This window comes from Notechis scutatus, chromosome 1, assembly GCF_049901735.1.
Source record: "Notechis scutatus isolate UNSWTSFEM ecotype Mainland chromosome 1, rNotScu1.2, whole genome shotgun sequence".
Classification (NCBI taxonomy): domain Eukaryota; kingdom Metazoa; phylum Chordata; class Lepidosauria; order Squamata; family Elapidae; genus Notechis; species Notechis scutatus.
Genome location: NC_142009.1, coordinates 324,257,375 through 324,278,387, shown reverse-complemented (window position 1 = coordinate 324,278,387; position 21,013 = coordinate 324,257,375). Strand labels below are relative to the sequence as shown.

The following is a 21,013-nucleotide window of genomic DNA, read 5'->3' as shown; positions in this document are numbered from 1 at the left end:
GAGAAAGTAAAAAGTCTCAGAGTGGCTGAATTGTTTGGTTTCATTCTTGACAGACAGGTTTAATGCTCTTTTAGAAGAAAGCTAAAATCGTGTTTAACAGTAGCCTCTCTTACAGCTGACTGGTAGGAGGAAATTCCCAGGTGCAATGAATCACACTGCATCATACAGTTCTCCCCTCCCCCATCATACAGTTAGTCTCCCTGTGGATTGGGCCTGACATTGGGCTGCCCCAAATTTGGGTGCCTCTTGGCCCCCACCCCCAATGTGTCCTGGCTGCATCCTGTCCCTGTCCCTTTCATCTCTCAAGGTTCCATCCTTGTTTTTTCCTGGCTTCCATTCTGAAGCTGCTCACTTCCAAAGGACCAATTCATATTTTAAGGAACTTGTTTGCAAAGATGGGATCGAACCCCAAAATGTAAGCTGAGCCCCTTGACAATGGCAGATTCCTTTCTATGCTGACTTTTCAGGAGGTTGAGTAACTGGGCCTTCCCCCCTGGCACTTCCGTTTCTTTCCTCCCACCCTTCACGGATTCTTGAAAGAGGGAACTTTTGCTGGTTCCCCTTTTATTTTCCTTCACAAGCAATGCCAACAGTGCAAGAGAGCAAAGCTGAGAAGACCTCTTGAAGACTTTAAGGTATGGTGTGAGAAGTGTTTTTTTGGGGGGCAGTTTAAATAAGTCCCATATATCTTGTGGACTAGTGTCTTTAAAAGCCTTCCTCAGGTAGCAGCTGGAATAAACTGCTGGGGACAAAATGGGAGTGCAGTTACTGTACAAAAGAAGAGAATGGGAAAGCAAAACAATAGAACTGGTTGATTGCAGTTTTAAAAGCTACACCGGAATAGATTCCACTCCACTCTCAACCTTTCAAGCTTAATGGGTGACTTAGGGTCGCTCACTATCTCTCAGATAACAGATATAACAGATAATCAGAGTTGGAAGGGACCTTGTAGGTCATCTAGTCCAACCCCCGCCCAAGCAGGAGACCCTACTGTATCAGCCTGCTATAATTGATAGGATTGTTATGAAATTAAAACTACCACTATCAACTTGAGGTCTTAGAAGAAAAGTAGGATATACAGTTGATTGAATATGTGTATAAATCACCTCTCAACCACCCAGTCTGCATTGTGGATGTTAGTGCTTGACTCTATTTTCCCATAAAGGAGCTTCAACTTTATTTCCACAACAGTTTTGTAAGGTAAGTTATGGTGAGAGAAGTAGCCAATGAGTTTCCATGGTTGAGGATAGGTTTGAAGTTGGGTCTCTCTGGTCTGAGTTCAGATATTAAGCACCACTCCAGGCAGCTTATTTAATTAATTCCTCCCCACCCACCCCCATATCCTTCAACAAACTTGTGAGGTAATATGTGTTACAGAAGTAGTAACTGACCCTAGAGTCAACTGTGTTATTTGTGGCTTAGTGGGAACTTGGATCTTTCTCTCTTAGTCTAACCCCTTGATCTGTTTCTGAAGGCAGAAATGTTTCTGTCAACAAAATAGAATAGAATTCTTTATTGGCCAAGTGTGATTGGACACACAAGGAATTTGTCTTGGTGCAAATGCTCTCAGTGTACATAAAAGAAAAGATACATTCGTCAAGAGTCAAGAATCATAAGGTACAACATTTAATGATAGTCATAAGGTACAATAAGCAATCAAACCATACTGGGAAACAGTCAATAAACATCGTTAGGATACAAGCAACAAGGTTACAGTCATACAGTCATAAGCGGGAAGAGATAGGTGAAAGGAAGGATGGGAGGATTAATAGTAATAGTAATGCAGACTTAATTTGCAAATAATTTGACAGTGTTGAGGGAATTATTTGTTTAGCAGAATGATGGCATTTGGGAAAAAACTGTCCTTGTGCCCAATTGTTCTGTGTGTAATGCCCTATAGCGTCGTTTTGAGGGAAGGAGTTGAAACAGTTTATGTCCAGGATCTGAGGGGTCTGTAAATATTTTCACAGCCCTCTTTTTGACTCATGCAGTATACAGGTCCTCAATGGAAGGCAGGTTGGTAGTAATTGTTTTTTCTAAAATGTTAATTTGTAAGTTGTTCATTAGTAAAAGTGATGCTAGATGGTTCACAGTGAAGGAGAGGCCAATGTATGTCTTTTGGACATGACTGTGCACGTGAACAGAGATGGCTTTGTTGGTAATAAAATTGTTAACGAAACATGAATGCCCAGGAATGAAGAAAAGTGTGTGAAACACACTCCAGATTGCCCTGCCTTGTAATCTTTAGTATAAGATGGAGAGGGGACTTTCAAGATTCTGCTATTATGATCTAGATTAATAAAGTTTTAGTAAGTGAGCCAGTTGGTATAGTTCTGGCTTAGATGCAAAGCCAGCTGGCTCACTTTGGGCCAGTCCCTCTGTTTCAGCCCCAGGAAGGAGGCAATAGCAAACTACTTCCAAAAACTGCAAGAACATGCCCAGATAATTGCCAGGAATCAAAACTGATTTGAAGGTGTAAATTTCATTTAGAAGTTATAATATTTGTTTCCTGACATTAATAGCAAAATGGAGTTTCTGTATTCAACAGGGTTCCTTGGCTACCAAATCAAAACCACAATGCAGAAGGATCTAGCCTTTTTGCCATGTTATTGTTGAGGTGGGTAAGAAATTTAGGAAAAGGATTTAGATAAAAATTCATTTTTCATTTTTTTTTAAACCAAAGCATGAACTGACATTCAGATATTGTTCGAATTGGGTACAGTACTTTTTTAAAATATTGTGACACTTTTTAAAAAAAAAATGAGTGAAAATTCATATAGTATCATTCAAAAAAGCATTATATTGGGAAATTATTTTGTATGGGGACAGGGGGAGGGAAATCTGTAAACATCAGTGCAAAACTAACATGCATACATTTTGAGATGCTGGGCAAAAAAACTGGGGTGCTAACTTTTGTAAAAGGCTGTCGGGTTTAGCAGAATTGCATAAATGAGAAAAAAGAGAGGAAATTACAACAGTAGATTTGTAAAACATGGGAATTAGGGTGGATTAGAATGGATAGATTCAGCCATTTGCTACATACATCCCTCCAATTTGCCTTTTATGTACTGTAGGATGTGGGGCCTGCTCGCCACTCTGCTGTTTTCCTCCCTTGGCTCTCATGTGGATGCTGCATGTCCCAGGACCTATTTTAAATACTTCAATGACACACCATGCCTGAATTACAGTGGTGGGTTTCCTTTCCCCAAAGTCAATTTCAGTGTGTGGCAACAAGTGAAAGAGCTGGATCTGTCCAATAACAACATCACAACCTTATCAGAATTGGAGTCTGGAAAAAACCTGGAATCATTGTTCCTTCACAATAATAAACTGAAGAGCCTTCCTTCCGACTTCTTTGACAAAACACCCAAACTGAAGGTCCTGAGTTTGGAGAAGAACCAGCTTAGCTCTCTATCCATTGAAAACTTCCATCACTGCTTGGAGGAGCTCCGCGTGGACTGTCACTGCAACGTGGCTGGTGGCCTTTTGAATTATTGCTACAACTGCTCAGATCGCGGCATCAAATGCCAGTGCTTCACTTCTGAAAGACTGGATAATGTAACTGATTACTATGAGAACAAGTGCCATGTCATAACTGGGTATTCTATCTATGTTAGCATCACCATAGCAATTTTGATTCTGCTTCTGTTGGCCATCCTGGTTGTCTTTGTAATCTGGTGGAAGAAAAGGGCCCCAATCAACCAAGAAAAACGACCTTCCAACACATCTGAAGGCACTTCTGGGCAGTCAAGGTACATCAGCCGCTTACATTCGCCAGGGAACACATTTCAGGACATGGGCTTCCACAAAGACTATGAGAACGTCTTCAATGACCAACCCAAGGGCAAAGTGGGCAAAATGAAAAGCGGGCAGGGCAACCACCAGAGCCGGAAGGAGACTACCACCAAAAGGTGAGCAATTGGGAGGCATCATTTCTTGGGAAAGCACATTACGTCAGCGTCAAACTAAAAAAACAACAGCACCTCATTGCTTTGCTTGGTGCTTGCAAAGGGATGCCGTCCAAATAGGATGGAGGTGCGGGGATCATCATGGACCATTTGGGCCCAGGTTTTCAGAGCTTTAAAAAGTGAAGTGGATGCCTTAAGCAGCTTCAATGTATTTAACTGTTCTTCTCTATTCTGGCTTGGCCAGACTGTATCTAGAATATTGTGTCCAATTTTAGTCCTAAAGTTTAGAAAGGATGCTAACAAACAAGAGTGTGACCAAAGGATAACAACGAAGCTGATAAGAGGGTGGGAAAGAAAATACATGAAAAATGGTTGGAAGAGTTAAATATGTTTATCCTGGAGAAAACAAGATTGTAGGGAGGCCCAATAGCTGCCTACCAGGATCTGCAGGGCATTAAGGAGGAAGTTGGAGCAGAATAGTTGATGAGAATAGGCATGTCCAATTCTCTTGGGTGGCATAGAACATCTCTCTCTCTCTCCTCTCTCTCTCTCTCTCTCTCCCTCCCTCCCTCCCTCCTCTCTCTCTCTCTCCCACACACACATTATATATAAATAGAGCCTCGATGGCAGTGGTTAGAGTGCAGTACTGCAAACTCCTTCTGCTGCCTGCCGGCTGCCTGCAATTTGGCAGTTCGAATCTCACCAGGCTCGAGGTTGATTCATCCTTCCCTCCTTTCGAGGTGGGTAAAATGAGGACCCAGATTGTTGGGGGCAATAGGCTGACTCTGTAAACCGCTTAGGGAGGGCTAGAAAGCACTATAAAGCGGTATATACGTCTTATTGCTATTGCTATTATATATAATATAGCATAGGTGGTCCTCCACTTACAACCACAACTGAGCCCGAAATTTATGTCGCTAAGTGAGTAATTTATTAAGTGAATTTTGCTCCATTTTACGACTTTTCTTGCCCCATTTGTTAAGTCACTGCAGCTGTTAAATTAGCAACACCGTTGTTCAGTGAATCTGGCTTTTCGATTGATTTTGCTTGTCAGAAGGTTATAAAAGGTTATCACAGGACCCCCAGGACAATGCAAGCATCATAAATATGAACCAGCTATCAAACACCCGAATGTAAATACACATGACCATGGGGATGCTGCAATGGTCATAAGTGGGGGGAAATGGTCATAAGTCACTTTTTCAAGTGCTATTGTAACTTCAAACAGTCACTAAATGAACTATTGTAAATTGAGAACTACCTGTATAATGTATATATATAAAAGCGAAATACCACTCACACATCATCACAAAATCTCCAGAACCGTAAAGCCTACAAACTTGAAATTTGGCACTTATGTTCCTCTTGGCTTCTAGGTGCTCACTAAGAAAGGATTTTTCGAAATGACCATCAGAGCACTAGTATTTCATATATTATATTAACACCAGTGGTGTGATTCAATTTTTTTTTTACTACCGGTTCTGTGGGTGTGGCTTGATGGGTGTGGCGTGGCTTGGTGGGCATGGCAGGGGAAGGATACTGTAAAATCCCCATTCCCTCCCCACCGCACTAACCTGCTTTCCAGCTCCATTCTCCTGTGCAGGGCAACAAAAGAAGACCCAGCTGATCAGCTGGGACTCGGGAGGCAGAGGATAGATATGGGCAGGGCCAGTCAAAGGTGGTATTTGCTGGTTCTCCAAATTACTCAAAATTTCCGCTACTGGTTCTCCAGAATTGGTCAGAACCTGCTGAATACCACCTCTGCCATGGAGGCCAAAAACGGGCCACAGGGGAGCCGCAGGCCCCCACTCTGCAGTCCATTTTGGCCACCAGAGGCACCGCAGGATAGTCCTTTGATATTTCCAGGCTGGCCCCGCTGGCCTGATTTAAGCACCCCACGGGCCTTGAGTTTGACACCCTGAATTAGATGGTCTCCAAGATCTCACCCAATCCTAACTGTGATTCTAGGATTTTTTTGCCCATAAAAGCTCTCCAAGATCCCCAATGCTCCTTCCGCCAAAAGAAAGAAGCTGCCAAATTCTTCAAACAATTCTGGGACTGTCTGTGGGTCACAGAAGAGGTACTTTTCAGTATTCCTTCTGCACCTATTGGGCTCTAAAAAACAATAGGTGCTCTTTTAGAAGGGTGAAAAATATGTGTTTCATCTCACAAAGCAATATGTACCCAATTTAAACACTAAAATTACATATTTAGGAGCAAAATAAGTTTATTAAACTTACAAGACTTTAAACCAGTGGTTGTTGTTTTTTAGCCTTGGCCATGTTAAGAATTCCCCAGATAGCTTAAAGCTGCCAAAATTGAAAAGGGCTGCATTAAACCAATCTGTCTTCCCCAAACAAATGCAACATAGAGACCCAAAATATCCCTAAAGTCAAAGCACACAACTTTGTTTTCACAACTCTTTCAAGTTGTACAGAAGAAATAAAAGGGGACTTCCATACCTGCCCCTTGGTCCAGTCAGCTGCCCCCAGAATGTTTAAAAATGTAAAATAAAAAGAAAAGAGTCTGTTAAAAGCAGCTCAGTTCCCTGTCTGTCAGAGAACTGGCACTGAACTTCTCTTTTGCTCCTTAGTTACTTTCCGAGTGATCCAGAATGACGCCCTTTTGGTCATTTAATCTGCAGCTATCTACGATTCTGGGTCATATACAACTGTTGCTTGACTTGTGTGTTGTGACTTCAGCATAAACGACGGCCTAATTCTGCTTTGAAATCTGAAAACACCATGAGGAATAAAAGGACAGGCGGTGGTTTTGTTTTATTTTAAATTGCTTTTCATCAAGGCTCAGATCATAGCAATTGAAGTACTGTTTTAACCTGAACTTCCCCCTTTCTGAATTCCTGTTTACATAAGGGAAGTTTGAATTTTCATTTCAGAAATAGATTGTGCATACTTATAGTTTGCTCCATTTTTTTCAGTTAATTTGCAATTCCTTCTTTCCTAATATTCCCTATGGGTGCCTAGATAAAACACTACAAAAAGGCGGTGGTAATTTGAGGATGCATATAACTGCATCATCATTTTGCGTGTGTGTGTGTTTTGCATCTTATTGATGCACAAATAATGGTAAAACATCTCATTAAAGTATCTTAGTACAATCTTGATGTGAGATGACAAGCTTGCCTTTTCATACCACAAAAAGAGAAGACGAGATGCAAATAGAGATGGTCCTCATCAGTGAATGATGCAGTCATTAAATGAATCTGACTTCCACCTTTGACTTTGCTTATCAGAAGCTGGATGGGAAGGTTATCACATGACACAGGGATAGTGCAAATGTCATAAATACATGCTAGTGGCCAGGGGTGGGATTCTACCAGTTCGCACCTATTCGCTAGAACCGGTTGTTAACATTCTAAGCAGTTCGGAGAACCGGTTGATAGAATAAATTACTGGCCTAATCCTGTAAGGAAGGCAGGAAGGAAACATTCTGGTGTTGCTTACAGAAACTGCCTCTCTGTTAACCCTTATTACATTCTTGGCAGGACTAGACTTCCTGTCTCAGGAACTTCTCTGGAGTTTTTTTCCTCTTCTTTGCTGGTACTTTGCTTGTGTGGACTGACCATTCAAAGTTACAATGGCACTAAAAAAGTGACTTATGACCCTTTTTCACACTTACTACTGTTGCAGCATCCCCACAGTCATGAGAGGCCAGGCGAGGAGATGTGTGCCTCGATGTGAGTGATATTGAGTTGGCCACGCCCAGCCAATAACATGAACACCAAGCCACGCCCACCAACTTAGACCCACAGAACCGGTTGTTAAAAAATTTGAATCCCACCCTTGTTAGTGGCCAAGTGCCTGAATCGACGATCATGGAGGTCCTGCAATTGGTTATACCCATGATGACGAACCTATGGCATGCGTGCCAGAAGTGGCATGCAGAGCCATTTCCCCCGGCACATGAGAGCTTACCCGGAAGAGCCCCACTGTGCATGTGCGTGTGCTGCTGCCCGACAGCTGATTGTCAGGTATCTGGTGCGCATGCGTGGTGGTGTGTGGGCAGGAGACACGTGCCCATGTGCAGAGGTGCGCAGTATGTGCTGGGGGTCGCATGCGCAGAGAAGCAGGGCGCGTGGAGGGATCGCACACGCACAGATGGATGGCGCGCGGGGGTCTCCTCTATTTAACTGTCTGCTTTCTGTTTTTGGTTTAGTTAAAAAAAATCTTTGTAAACAAATTCACCATGTTGCATTGACTAACTAGCCTTGTCAAGATGGACCGCAAAATTTGTTTAAAGATTGAAATTCTTGCAATGGGAAGAATTGAGAACTTTGAATACGGTAAATTAGAGAGTTATTTCTCGGGCTTCCGGAAATGCCTATGTGACCACAGGAAATCACTCTTTTTCAAAAAGTACAAGATTGCAATAAATTTGCTGGGTTTCTTAGTTCTTGGCAATTCCCATTTCCACCCCCCAACAATCTGCTATAGCAAAGTAGCCATATTCTCCCATTTTTCATGATCTGTAGTTTTGTTTTGTTTTAAACTCCCTCAGTCAGTGGTCATTCAACTCTACATTTCAAAGCAAGGTCTTGAGGAAATTTACAAACTTGCATAACGTAAATCAGTATTTCTCAATCTCAGCAGTTTAAAGATAGGTGGACTTCATCTCCCAGAATTCCCCAGCATACTGGCTGGGGAATTCTGTGAGTTGAAGTCCACATGTCTTAATGTTGTTGAGGTTTAGAATCACTGGTCTAGATTACCCAGTTCATACAGGTAATGGGAATAAGGAATTTGTGGCCTTTTTAATGTTTTGGATGTGAATCCTCATCTGCTCCAGTTAGTTTGTCCTGTGGGGAGGGGATTGCGGCAGTGGTGGGATTCAATATTTTTTACTACCGGTTCCGTGGGTGTGGCTTGGTGGGCGTGACATGGCTGTGTGGGAGTGGCTTGGTAGGCATGGCAGGGGAAGGATACTGTAAAATCCCCATTCCCTCCCCACCCGACTAACCTGCTTTCCAGCTCCATTCTCCTGTGCAGGGCAACAAAAGGAGACCCAGCTGATCAGCTGGGACTTCATGGGAGGCAGAGAAGAGATGGAGGTGGGGCCAGTCAGAAGTGGTATTTGCCAGTTCTCCGAACTACTCAAAATTTTCACTACCAGTTCTCCAGAACTGGTCAGAACCTGCTGAATATCACCTCTGGTTTGTGGGATTTATAATTTATTTATTTATTTATTTATTTATTTATTTATTTGATTTGCCAATTGTTTACAAGATAATAAGTATAAGTGTATACATAGTTGTGAATACATGAAATGGGTACATATAAGAAAAATAAAAGAATAAGAGAAACAATAGGACAGGGACGGTAGGCACGTTGGTGCGCTTATGCACGCCCCCTACAGACCTCTTAGGAAAGGGGTGAGGTCAATAGTAGACAGTCTAAGGTTAAAGTTTTTGGGGTTTGGGGAAGAAACTACAGAGTCGGGTAGAGTATTCCAGACATTGACCACTCTATTGCTGAAGTCGTATTTCCTGCAATCAAGTTTGGTGCGGTTTACTTTGAGTTTGTATCTATTGTGTGCTCTTGTGTTGTTATGGTTGAAGCTGAAGTATTCACTGACAGGTAGGACATTGCAATGTATGATTTTATATACCATGCTTAAGTCAGACCGAAGACGGCGTAATTCAAGGTTTTCTAGTTCTAGAATTTCAAGTCTGGTGGCATAAGGTATTCTACAACGAGTAGAGGAGTGGAGAACTCTTCTTGTGAAATATTTCTGGACTTTCTCAATTGTGCTAATATCAGATATGTAATGTGGGTTCCAGACTGATGAACTGTATTCGAGTATTGGTCTAGCAAATGTTTTGTATGCTCTGGTTAGTAGTGTGATATTACCAGAGAAAAAGCTACGTAGGATTAGGTTAACAACTCTTAATGGCTTTTTGGCTATGTAGTTGCAGTGGGCTCTAGCACTTAGATCATTAGAGGTGAGTATTCCAAGGTCCTTTACAGAGCTTGGGTCATTAACAAGATCTTGACTATTCAGCTTGTATTTTATTTTCTGATTTTTTTTTGCCAATATATAATCCAAAATATCATGGCCATCTAACTGACATCTAACTGACTTTCATGTCGTCTTCTCTAATCCAAGAGTCTCTTTCCTCTTCCTGTTGAGTGATTGGTCAATTTCCCCAAATGTCCCCAAATCTCCAAATACCCATAAACATAATCTGAATGAGATTAATTGAGTTAAGAGACATATCAAGGCAAAAGAGGACATATAAGCACATCTTGTTTTTAGAACAGAAGATGACTTTCCTTCTCTGGGTTTGTTTTACTGTAGTGGGGTCAATCAAATTAAAAACAGAAATGAAAACCAAGAGCCCAATAAAAGGCAATAAAAGGACAGATGGTAGAACAACTGGCTTAAGGACGGAGGAACTGAAAGAGACATTCATCTGTAGTTTCTGCTAGAATAGAAGGGTGGGGGCAAGGACAGGAGTTGAGAACCCAAGATCCTCCAGGGCTAGTTTCACACAACACATTACATTCTCAAACTAAATTGCTTTAACCCAATACTGCAACCCTGTAGCATGCTTTGCCCAAACAAGTTAGAGCAATTAATCAGTGGAACAACTTGCCTCTAGAAGTTGTGAATGCTCCAACACTGGAAGTTTTTAAAAAGATGTTGGATAACCATTTGTAGTGTGGTGGTGTAGGATTTCCTGCCTAGGCCGGGGGTTGGACTAGAAGACCTCCAAGGTCCCTTCCAACTCTGTTATTCTATTATTCTATTAACTATGTCATATTATGGCTGAACATGATGGGTTGGATTCTACACCTTAGGATTTTTCAGGTCCTGGTAGATCAATCAGTTTATAGAACCACAAACTATTAAATATCCCATTTCAGTCTAATGTAGGATGTTGTATGAACCCAGCCAACAAGTTCCAATTTACCTCAGACTTCTTAAGGCTTCTGGGAACTGTAGTTCAGCAACACCTGGCAAGCCACTAGTTGTCCTCCCCTACTAAAGAATATAGAAATGTTTCAACTTAACAACAGTAACAAAGGCACTGTTTTCCTCTGTGTAGTCTGCAGGATAAACAAGGGAGGGAAATCCAGAAGAAAGTGGGGAAATTGCTGATTTGTCTTGGACTGAGGACAGAGATGGTAGGGAAGGGTCTGGAAAGGATCTGGCTATGCACTCCTTTGCTGCTTCTGCCATTTAAGTCACTTTGCATTTTTCTGATAAAATTTTAACTATCACAATATCAAAAGTTATGTATAATATTAGATAAACACACTATTCGTAAGAAGGTTGTGGGCAGATGGACAGCTGAATAGAGCTATGTGGCATGTGACTTTCTAAGTGATTATAAGCAATTTAGTGGGTAATGCAATCTTTATTTATTTTTTTAAAGGCTGATCAGAATACGTAGGCAAAACAACCGTGTTGTGCATTACTTGTACAAGTTTGTGTTGGGTTGCTGTACAAATTTGAAATCTCTGGGGATGCATTAGATTAAAATGTAATTATGGAAGTAAATGTAATAAGCAAAGTTCATTATATCTCAAAGACTCACATAAGGTTGGACTGATTTCTGGACACACCCTAAGTGCGATGAAATCATCTGTTGTATAAATGACAGAGTTGCACAATTTTATGAATCGTTTGAGAGACTCGTGGCAATGCAATGTTTGAGAATTTCTGGGGAAGTTAAATTAAGATAGTGGTCCCAACACACATTAAAAAGGACAAGACTTTGCTTGTGGTCACCATGTAGTGGTTGTGGTCACCATGTAGACTACAGTATTTCACACACACACACACACACACACACACACACACAGAGAGAGGCGGACAGACAGACAGACAGACAGACACACAAACATCCTTAGGTTGTAAGGGTCAGTGGAAGTTCTAAGCAGACTGGCTGTGTGATGCCATTTATTTCTAAAATAAAGAGATCCACCTGGAAGGAGCCCTCTTGAAGTTGTGCTGCACATCATCCACCCTCTTCCTACAGTCCACATTCTTAGTATGCTGTAAGAAAATTTGTTTTCAGCATTTCCTAAAATGGGGGTAGGGATGGGAGAGGAGAATTTCCTTTAAGGTAACTCAAGTTTGTAGTACCATTTTTTTAAATTGGTCTGTGTGCTTGGCCTCCCTGTTGACTGCAACCTAATTTCTCCAGGGTTTCCATTAAATCTCATAAAACAACAAGAGGAGGGACCCTCCTCCTTTGAGGCTACTCTAAGTATAAACAGCCAGCCAACTTTAGATCAGGGGTCACCAACCTGTTGGACCTCAGGGACCACCAAACTCATAATTTTAAATCCCACGGACCACTAATATGAATTTTAACTGATGGTGGCTTGTTGACATTTTCCAAGGGTCTCTGCAGAAAGCAGCAGAGACCCTGGGAAACCCCCCCAAAAAAGTCTGCAGGAAAAAACCCCACCCTGTTTTCCTACCGATCGATCATTCTTTATTTGGGATCGAAGGATACCGTCTCCAGCTCCATTCTCAGGGGGAGAGAGAGAGAGAGAGAGACTTTTGGCTTCATGCAAGGAAAATAGCAGAAGTCTTTCTTTCTCTTCCCCAAACTCCACCAGGAATTAGTCTTTGTGAGACTTGTTGTGCCAGCACAGCCTCTTGGAGCAGGAGGCCTTGCAGGGTCCCAAAGACTCATTTCTGGTGGAGTTTGGGGGGGGATAGGAAGAAAGACTTTTGCTGCTTTCCTTGCGTGTAGCCAAAAGCAGAAGAAGCAGAAAGAAGCAGCCCAGTGACCAAGTGAGGTGCGTGGGGAGAGTGGGGCAAGTTCCCCCCATCTGCCCTTTCCCCCTCCCCTCACTACCTCATGTTCGTAATGCGAGGGATGCAAGCCTTGTGTTCCTGCAGGCCATGCGGGCGGCGCAGCCTTGTGTTCCCGCGCAGACTGGATTAATTGCTTTGGGGGTGACATTTCTCTGCAGACCACCAAAATTTTCTCGCAGACCACCAGTGGTCCCCGGCCCACCAGTTGGCGACCACTGCTTTAGAGAGATGGAAATGTGTGTGAGAGGAAACTACACCGTCAACAGAAAAGCCTTCCACAGCTTCCAGTAGTCAAGTCAGCTCAAAAATGTGTCAAGACCAACTCAAATTAAGTTGCCAGGTTCCCTGAGGACAAGGTGGCCTTTACTGCAGGGGAAGACCGTTTGAAAAATTGCACCACACAGTATTACAGGAACTCCTTGAGTTACGACTGTAGATGAGACCGGAAATTCTGTCGCTAAATTACGTGGTTGTTAAGTGAGTAACCACACGTCCATGCTCCATTTTACAACCTTCTTTGTCATAGTCCTTACGTGAATCCTGCTTTCTCCACTGACTTTGCTTGTTGGAAGCTGTCTGGGAAGACTGTGAATGGAAGTTGTGTGAGCCCAGGTGACTACGGGAGTGCTTGCAACCATTGTTAAGTGCAAGGGCTGGTCATAAGTTACAGGCAGTCCTCTATTATGACCACAATAGAGCCCAGAAGTTCCATTGCTAAGCAAGACAATTATTAAGTGAGTCTTTTTGCCCCGTTTTAGGACCTTTCTTGTCACAGTTGTTAAGTGAATCATTTTATCATTAAGCAAATCTGGCTTCCCCCCCCCCTTGATTTTGTTTGATGGAAGACAGCTGGGAAGGTCACAAATGGTGATCACATGACCCCAGGGCAGTGCGACTGTCATAAACATGTGCCAGTTGCCAACGGTCTGAATTTTGATCATGTGACCATAGGGACGCTGAAACGGTTGTAATTGTGAAAAAAGTCATAAGCAGAGGTGGTATTCAGCAGGTTCTGACCAGTTCTGGAGAACCGGTAGCGGAAATTTTGAGTAGTTCGGAGAACTGGCAAATACCACCTCTGACTGGCCCCGACCCCAATCTGTTCTCTGCCTGCACAGGAGAACGGAGCTGGAAAGCCACGCCCATCCAGTCACATGACCACCAAGCCATGCCCACCAACTAAGCCACACCCACAGAACCGGCTGTTAAAAAAATTGAATCCCACCCCCGGCTGAGATGCCTCTTGTCTGTAACAGTAACAGAGTTGGGAGGGACCTCGGAGGTCATCTAGTCCAGCCCCTTTCTCTCACAGGAGACCTGTACTATTTCTGATCAATGACTACCCAGTCTCTTCTTTTCTTTTTTATAAAAATTTTATTGGTTTTTAAAACTACCCAGTCTCTTCTTAAAAGCCTACAGTGATGGAGCACCCACAACTTCTAATAGGAATTTTCTCCTTCGTTGCTTCTCTCCTTGGTTAGTTTCCAGCCATTGTTTCTTGTCTTGCCTTCTGGATGTCAACCCTGGTCCTTCTTTTCACCAGACCCAGTTCCTGCAAATGTTTTAGCTTCTAGGCCCCTAATCATTTTTGTTGTTCTTCTCTGAACTCTTTCCAATGTCTCAATTGTCCTTGGTCTACCATTGACCTGGTTGCAGCTCTTCCTCCTGACTCCAAAGGTTCTTCTCACAGTCCATTACGGTTAGAAATGCCCACTGCAAACCTTCGTTTTTAACAAAGCTTTTTTTAAAAGAGTCATTGAGCTGTGCCAGCATCCATAGGTCATGGGTTTCTCAGCTTTTTCTCTTAACTAATTTCCGGTTGGGCAATCTCTCCCTCTCTCTCTTCCTCCCCGCCTCCCTGCCCCCTTTTTCTCTGTTTTGAGTAATTGCCAGGAAAAGGAATGGAGAAAGTCCCCGATGAAACCCTACGCCTTATTCCCAGCAGCGACTTCCTGGGCAGAAATGTGCTTCTTCAGTTGCGCTTAAAATAGTCCACCACAGAGGATTTTCGGCCTGTCCTTCTGCTGCCTGAATAATTAGGGCCAGCTTCCCCTTTCTTTTCACCCATAACGGATGGCCATTACAGGTAATCCTCGGCTTACAACCAAAAATGGAGCACAAAATTTTTGTTGCTAAGCAAGATAGTTGCTAAGCGAGCTTCGCCCCGTTTTACAAATCTTTCCAATCTTTCATGCCACCGTTGTTAAGTTAATCGCTGTGGTTGTTAAATGAATAACATGGTTATCAAATGAATCTGGCTTCCCCATTGACTTCGCTTATCAGAAGGTCGCAAAAGGGGAATCACATGATCTGGGACACAGCAACCGTCATGAATACATGCTAGTTGTCAACAGTCCAAAATTTGATCGTGTGTGTTCTGTCGCCAGTAAAGAGACTCGCAGACCGGAGTTGAATTCAGCTCTTTAATAATAACAGTAACTTCAACTGCAGTCGAACCGTAGCAAGCCCCTTTTATAGCGGCTGCTCCATGGCTCACAACCAATGACATTTAGTTAAACTTCCCGCCGCTATGGCGGCCAATCAGGTACTAACGTTACTAACCAATCGTATCGTTGCTTCTGTTAACCAATAGGAACATCGCCCCAGAAGTCTCTATTTAAATACACTACAGTGTGATCATGGGGATGCTACAGTCCTGTACAGTCCCAATGCATCTGGAGGTTGAGACAGGCTGGGAAAAGTGGAATGAGAAGAACTGTCTTTAAGCAGACAAATGGCCCTGTATTTCAAATGTCTGCTTCTCGTTGAATTGGATCATTTTCCTGCCTTTCCAATGCAGCAGCAGCAGCAGCAGACTGGCCTCTGTTGCAAACAAAATATTAACATAACCTAACATTGCAATAGTGGCGAATATCTGTAGCTCGGGTGTAGGATGAGGGTGAAACAGAGGTGGTATTCAGCAGGTTCTGACCAGTTCTGGAGAACCGATAGTGGAAATTTTGAGTAGTTTGGAGAACCAGCAAATACCACCTCTGACTGGCCCCACCTCCATCTATTTTCTGCCTCCCGAGTCCCAGCTGATTGGCTGGGTCTTCTTTGGTTGCCCTGCATAGGAGAACGGAGCTGGAAAGCAGGTTAGTAGGGTGAGGGAGGGAATGGGAATGTTGCAGTAATCTTCCCCCAGAAGTGGGGAGGGAATGGACATTTTACAGTATCCTTCCCCTGCCATGCCCACCAAGCCACATCCACCAAACCATGCCATGCCCACCAAACCACGCCCACAGAACTGGTAGTAAAAAAAAATTGTATCCCACCCCTGGGGTGAAGGTTCATTCTTGTGGGTTGGTTTCTGAATGTTTCATTATCAGTCCAGGTAACATCTTCAGCGGAGTTTGCGGAGTTATGTTAACATAGCGGAATTATTCTAACATAGCACAGCACAGCACAGCATTAGCATAACAACATAACAAAACATAACTACATAACATAATATAACATAAACATGTGATTTGGTAGAATTCTTATTAATTAGGGTGTGCCTGTCAAACACTATTAGTCATGGAACTTTTATGTAAAGGAACAGTCTTCTTCTGACAATAAATTTTTGGAGTTAAGATATTAGACTAGACAGGGCTTTTTTTATTTGAACGAATGGGCCTCTGATATTTTTATCCCTGTCCTAAATGTCAAAAACGTATCTTAAAAACAGACTTTGTTTCCAAAAGGGTTTCCTACATGGCCTATCCCTCCAGTGAGAGCACTTGAGATGCCTTCAACTAAAACCACACAAGAGGCTTAGCATCGTTTAGAGGTGCAAGGCAACTTTAAGACTTGTGACTTCAACTCCCAGAGTTCCTCAGCCAGCAAAGCTGGCTGAGAACTCTGGGAGTAGTCACAAGTCTTAAAGTTGCCAGGTTGCACCGATCTAAAGCTACAGCTGGGTAAAAATCCAGCAGTGCGAGCAGTAAGAGTCACTTCTTGCTACACCCATTTGTCATGGTGAGGCTGCTATCTAGCTTCTAGGTGCTGGTTGTTATATAAAACTTTATGGCATAGGGCAGGGTGTCCAACCTGGCAACTTTAAGACTTGTGGACTTAGCAAAGCTGGCTGAGGAACTCTGCGAGTTGAAGTCCACAAGTCTTAAAGTTGCCAAGGTTGGACACCCCTGGTTTAGCCCTTCCTGGCATGGATCCAGGTTATCTGAGGGACCGCCTGGCCCTGATTGGAGGAGCCTGCTCCACTGGTTTCAGTGGACAGGGCCTACTTTGGCCAAAGAATTTTGGCTGGCATGGCCCAGGAGAAAACCCTTGGTTATTTGGCCTGGGACCTCAACAGAGGACTGCTACATTGGGGTTGGACGACCAGGTAGAGGAGATCCCCAGGCTGCCCAACATTTTGGTTTTTAACTTTTCTATTCAATTTTCTTCTAATTTTATTTATTTTTTAGTATTTGTTTGTTTGACTTCTACAGAGGCTCATCTCAGCAAAACCACTCTGAGCGGCTCTTATTGCAAAACATGTATTACAATTAAAATCTTACAAACTTCTTAAAGCAACAAAAACAGTAAAAAGCATTAAAACAGTAAAAAAACATTAAAACATCTAATTTGAAATATATACAAAGCAAGGCATCTGGCCTGTTAATGGTATAGCCAGGAAGTGGGGCCCTTTAGTGCATCTAGCGCTCCAGACTTGGGTGCATAGCAGGATTTTTAAAGCTTTACAGCAGAGGTCTCCAAACTTGGCAGCTTTAAGACTTGTAGACTTCAACTCCCAGAATTCTCCAGCTTGGAATTTGGAGACCCCTGTTTTATGGAAAAGCTTTAAATTTTTATTATATTATAAGCCACTGAAAGTTGCTGTGTCAGTGACATGGCCAGTTAGAAATTGGATAAATTATCATTGTTGCAAAACCTGAAACATCTATTCCAATACAGACAGACACCAAATAAAAGAAATCCATATACACATAAAGAAATAATTAGCTTTTCATGAACACCATAATGCTTCCTGAACGTCTCTCTCCATTATTTTTAAATGAGGGTGAAGCACCTTACCACTTTTTGGGAAATGTGTGAAACATCTCTCCATGATGAATTGCAGATGGCAAGCTTCAAAATGGGATAAAAATGCATTCCTTGTCATTAGGAGAGGAAGGAGGATAATTTGGAAAATAATTAGTCCTGCAGGGAGCTTAAAGGTGAGATAAGTTGGAATATACTGTGTATCTTCCAAGCTTATGGGCAGAATCCATCAAAAAGGCACCCCACCCCCTCAGCTAGCTAGCTAGACAGATGGTGATGATATAGATAGATAGATAGATAGATAGATAGATAGATAGATAGATAGATAGATAGATAGATGATAGATAGATAGATGATAGATGATAGATAGATAGATAGATAGATAGATAGATAGATAGATAGATGATGATGATAGATAGATGATAGATAGATAGATAGATAGATAGATAGATAGATAGATAGATAGATAGATAGATAGATAGATAGATAGATAGGTAGGTAGATAGGTAGATAGATAGATAGATGATAGATAGATAGATGATAGATGATAGATAGATAGATAGATAGATAGATAGATAGATAGATAGATAGATAGATAGATAGATAGATAGATAGATAGATAGATAGATAGATAGATAGATAGATAGATAGATAGATAGATAGATAGATAGCAATAGCACTTAGACTTATATACCACTTCACAATGCTTTACAGCCCTCTCTAAGCAGCGTACAGAATCAGCATATTGCCCCAACAATGTTTTATGATACTTGTCAGAGAGAGAAAAGAAAACAGACTGAATGGTTGATAGTGGTTATTTCACAAGAATCTTTCCAAACAGCTGTACATTCAACTTTTCTTTAATTTTAAAATATTAATGGCTTCACAGAAAGCTTCATTTTCTTGGTCATTCTGTGGTTTTTGGTTTTGTTTAGCATTACTCACTAATTTGAATGTAAAGGAGCTGAGTTCTCTATATCAGGGGTCCCCAACCACCGGTCCGTGGACCGGTACCGGTCCGCGGAACAACTCCTACCGGGCCGCTGGCTTGCTGGGCGCTGCCATCTTTTTTTCATGAAAAAGTGCTTCGGTGAGCTTTTCCGGGTAGAAAGCTCACGAAGCACGTTTTCATCAAAAAGATGGCGGCGCATGCGCTCGTGAGCTTTTCCGGGTAGAAAGCCATTTCTACCCGGAAAGCTCATCGAGAAGCTGGCGCCGCCATCTTTTTATGAAACGTGCTTCCGGTGAGGTCACCGGAAGCACTTTTTCATCAAAAAGATGGCGGCACCCAGCTGATGCCGGTACCGGGCCGCGGCGCCCAGCTGATGCCGGTACCGGGCCGCGGCGTCAAAAAGGTTGGGGATCACTGCTCTATATCATGAGTCATTGATCTAGGGCTAATGTTTTTCACCAAGCTGGCTGGGGAATTCTGGGATTTGAAGTCCACACATCTTAAAGGTTCTACACTACTCTAAAGACTCCTTACTTCATAATGTGATTTTAACATCCCCTTGTATTATGTTTTTAATATTAATTGCAGTTTTTATTCTATGTCTAGCCTGTGCTTAGTTACAGGTGCATAATGAATACATTTGCTATTATAACAGCTCCCTTAAAAGCCCTCAAAATGGTCCCCCCCCCAAAGAAAAATAAACAATTTAAAATAATAATACATACTGTATTGGATAAAAAGAATGATAGGAGGATCAAAATGATTCCATAGGGGGGAGCATGATAATAATCTATTTTGTTTGGGGGATTTTGGGCCCTCAGGTCTCCATCGAAAGCTGAGAAGAGAGATTCTTCTGAAGGCCATCAGCCCGTCTACGCCAATGCTCAGGAATTATATTACAACTATAGTGGGAGGCCTATGCCAGAAGCAGTAGATGATGTCTACATTGTTCCAGACCAGTGATACCTTGGCTCCATCAACACTGCTATGACCAAGGATGACCCAAAATTATCTCCTGGACTTTTCCTGTTGCAATGCCCGGTCTCACCATAGACGGGACCTACAGGTTGTGTGAGACCATCACTGTGGCTTTCTTCATCATGATTATAGTAATATGGTGGAATGGATTGTCTTCAGGCACCATTATATTATCTTCTCATTGTTGTTTATCTTGATATCCATTGTGTTTGTTTCATTGATTTGGATTACCTTCCAGGTAATTACCTGGAAGTCTCACATTACCTATGTTTGCTACCTATGAGACCTTCTCTGCCATTACCCCACACTTTGGGGCATGTTAATCCCCAGAAACAAGAGAAGCCCCAATACTTCTGGTTTTCCACATGAGGGCTTAAGACCTGGTCCTGCCCACGAGAAGGGGAGTCTAGAAGGATGACGCAGCCCTAGGGATAGGGGTTGGCTTGGGGACACCCCCCCCCTCCGCCTTGTTAACCTGAATTCTTTAAACTTTGATTTTCTCTTTTAATTCTAATTGTGCTTTTAACCATGTGTTTAGATTATTTTGTGATGTGGTAGTAAACTGTTCAGAATGACTTAGGGTAGACAGGCAATATAGAAATGTAATAAATATAAATAAATAAACTATAATAAATGAATAAATGGTCATTTTGTGATGGTATTTCACTTTCATGAGAAACCAGTTTGGTATAGTGTGCTGGCCTAGAAACCAGGAGGCTGGAGTTCTAGTTCTGCCTTAGGCATGGAAGCTGGCTGGGTGACTTTGGGCCAATCACCAGGAGACCGTGAGTTCTAGTACCATCTTAGGCACGAATGTCGGCTAGATGTGATCTTGAGCCAGTCACTGTCTCTCAGCCTCACCCATCTCATCAGGTTGCTGCTGTGAGAAAAATAGGAGGAGGAACATTAAGTATATTCACTGCTTTAAGTTACAGTATTTATAAAAGGCAGGGTAAAAATCTAACAACGCCAACAACAGTGGAATACAGGAGTCATGAAACACACTTCTTATGGCTCATGCTTATGTTGACCTCCTTTCTCCTCCCTTTATCAGAATGAAGGATTTACAAGATCAGCTAATCTACTGCCACCCCTTACTAGAATTAATTTTATCATAATAAATGGTTTAAATCATTCTTTGGTGATATATGATATATGTTTTTTCAAACCCAACATCTGTCAAGGAGGGGAAATTTCTTTCTTCATCTGTAGGGGGCAGTGTTGCTCTCCTTTTAGGGCAGAATCAGAAAGGAAGAGAATGGCCGCACTATCGATTTGATTATCTGTATGTGTATTGTTTTATGTAAAGATAAATCTCTCTGTGGTTAATCGGGCTTACTCTCAGGTAAGTGTATGCTGCAGGGTTCAATATCTCCAAAGCACCTGGGAGCAGAAT

The 21,013-nt window shown here is 42.3% G+C and overlaps 1 protein-coding gene across 1 annotated transcript; it reads left to right on the top strand.

Annotated features, from left to right (window-relative positions):
• The first annotated feature begins 504 nt into the window (after positions 1–504).
• LRRC25 (leucine rich repeat containing 25) lies at positions 505–20,265 on the top strand. The gene is made up of 3 exons (XM_087952561.1): positions 505–635; positions 3,075–3,911; positions 19,461–20,265. Exons 2-3 carry the CDS (start codon positions 3,076–3,078, stop codon positions 19,600–19,602), a joined length of 978 nt encoding a protein of 325 aa, XP_087808687.1. The 5' UTR covers positions 505–635; position 3,075; the 3' UTR covers positions 19,603–20,265.
• The last annotated feature ends 748 nt before the right edge of the window (positions 20,266–21,013 follow it).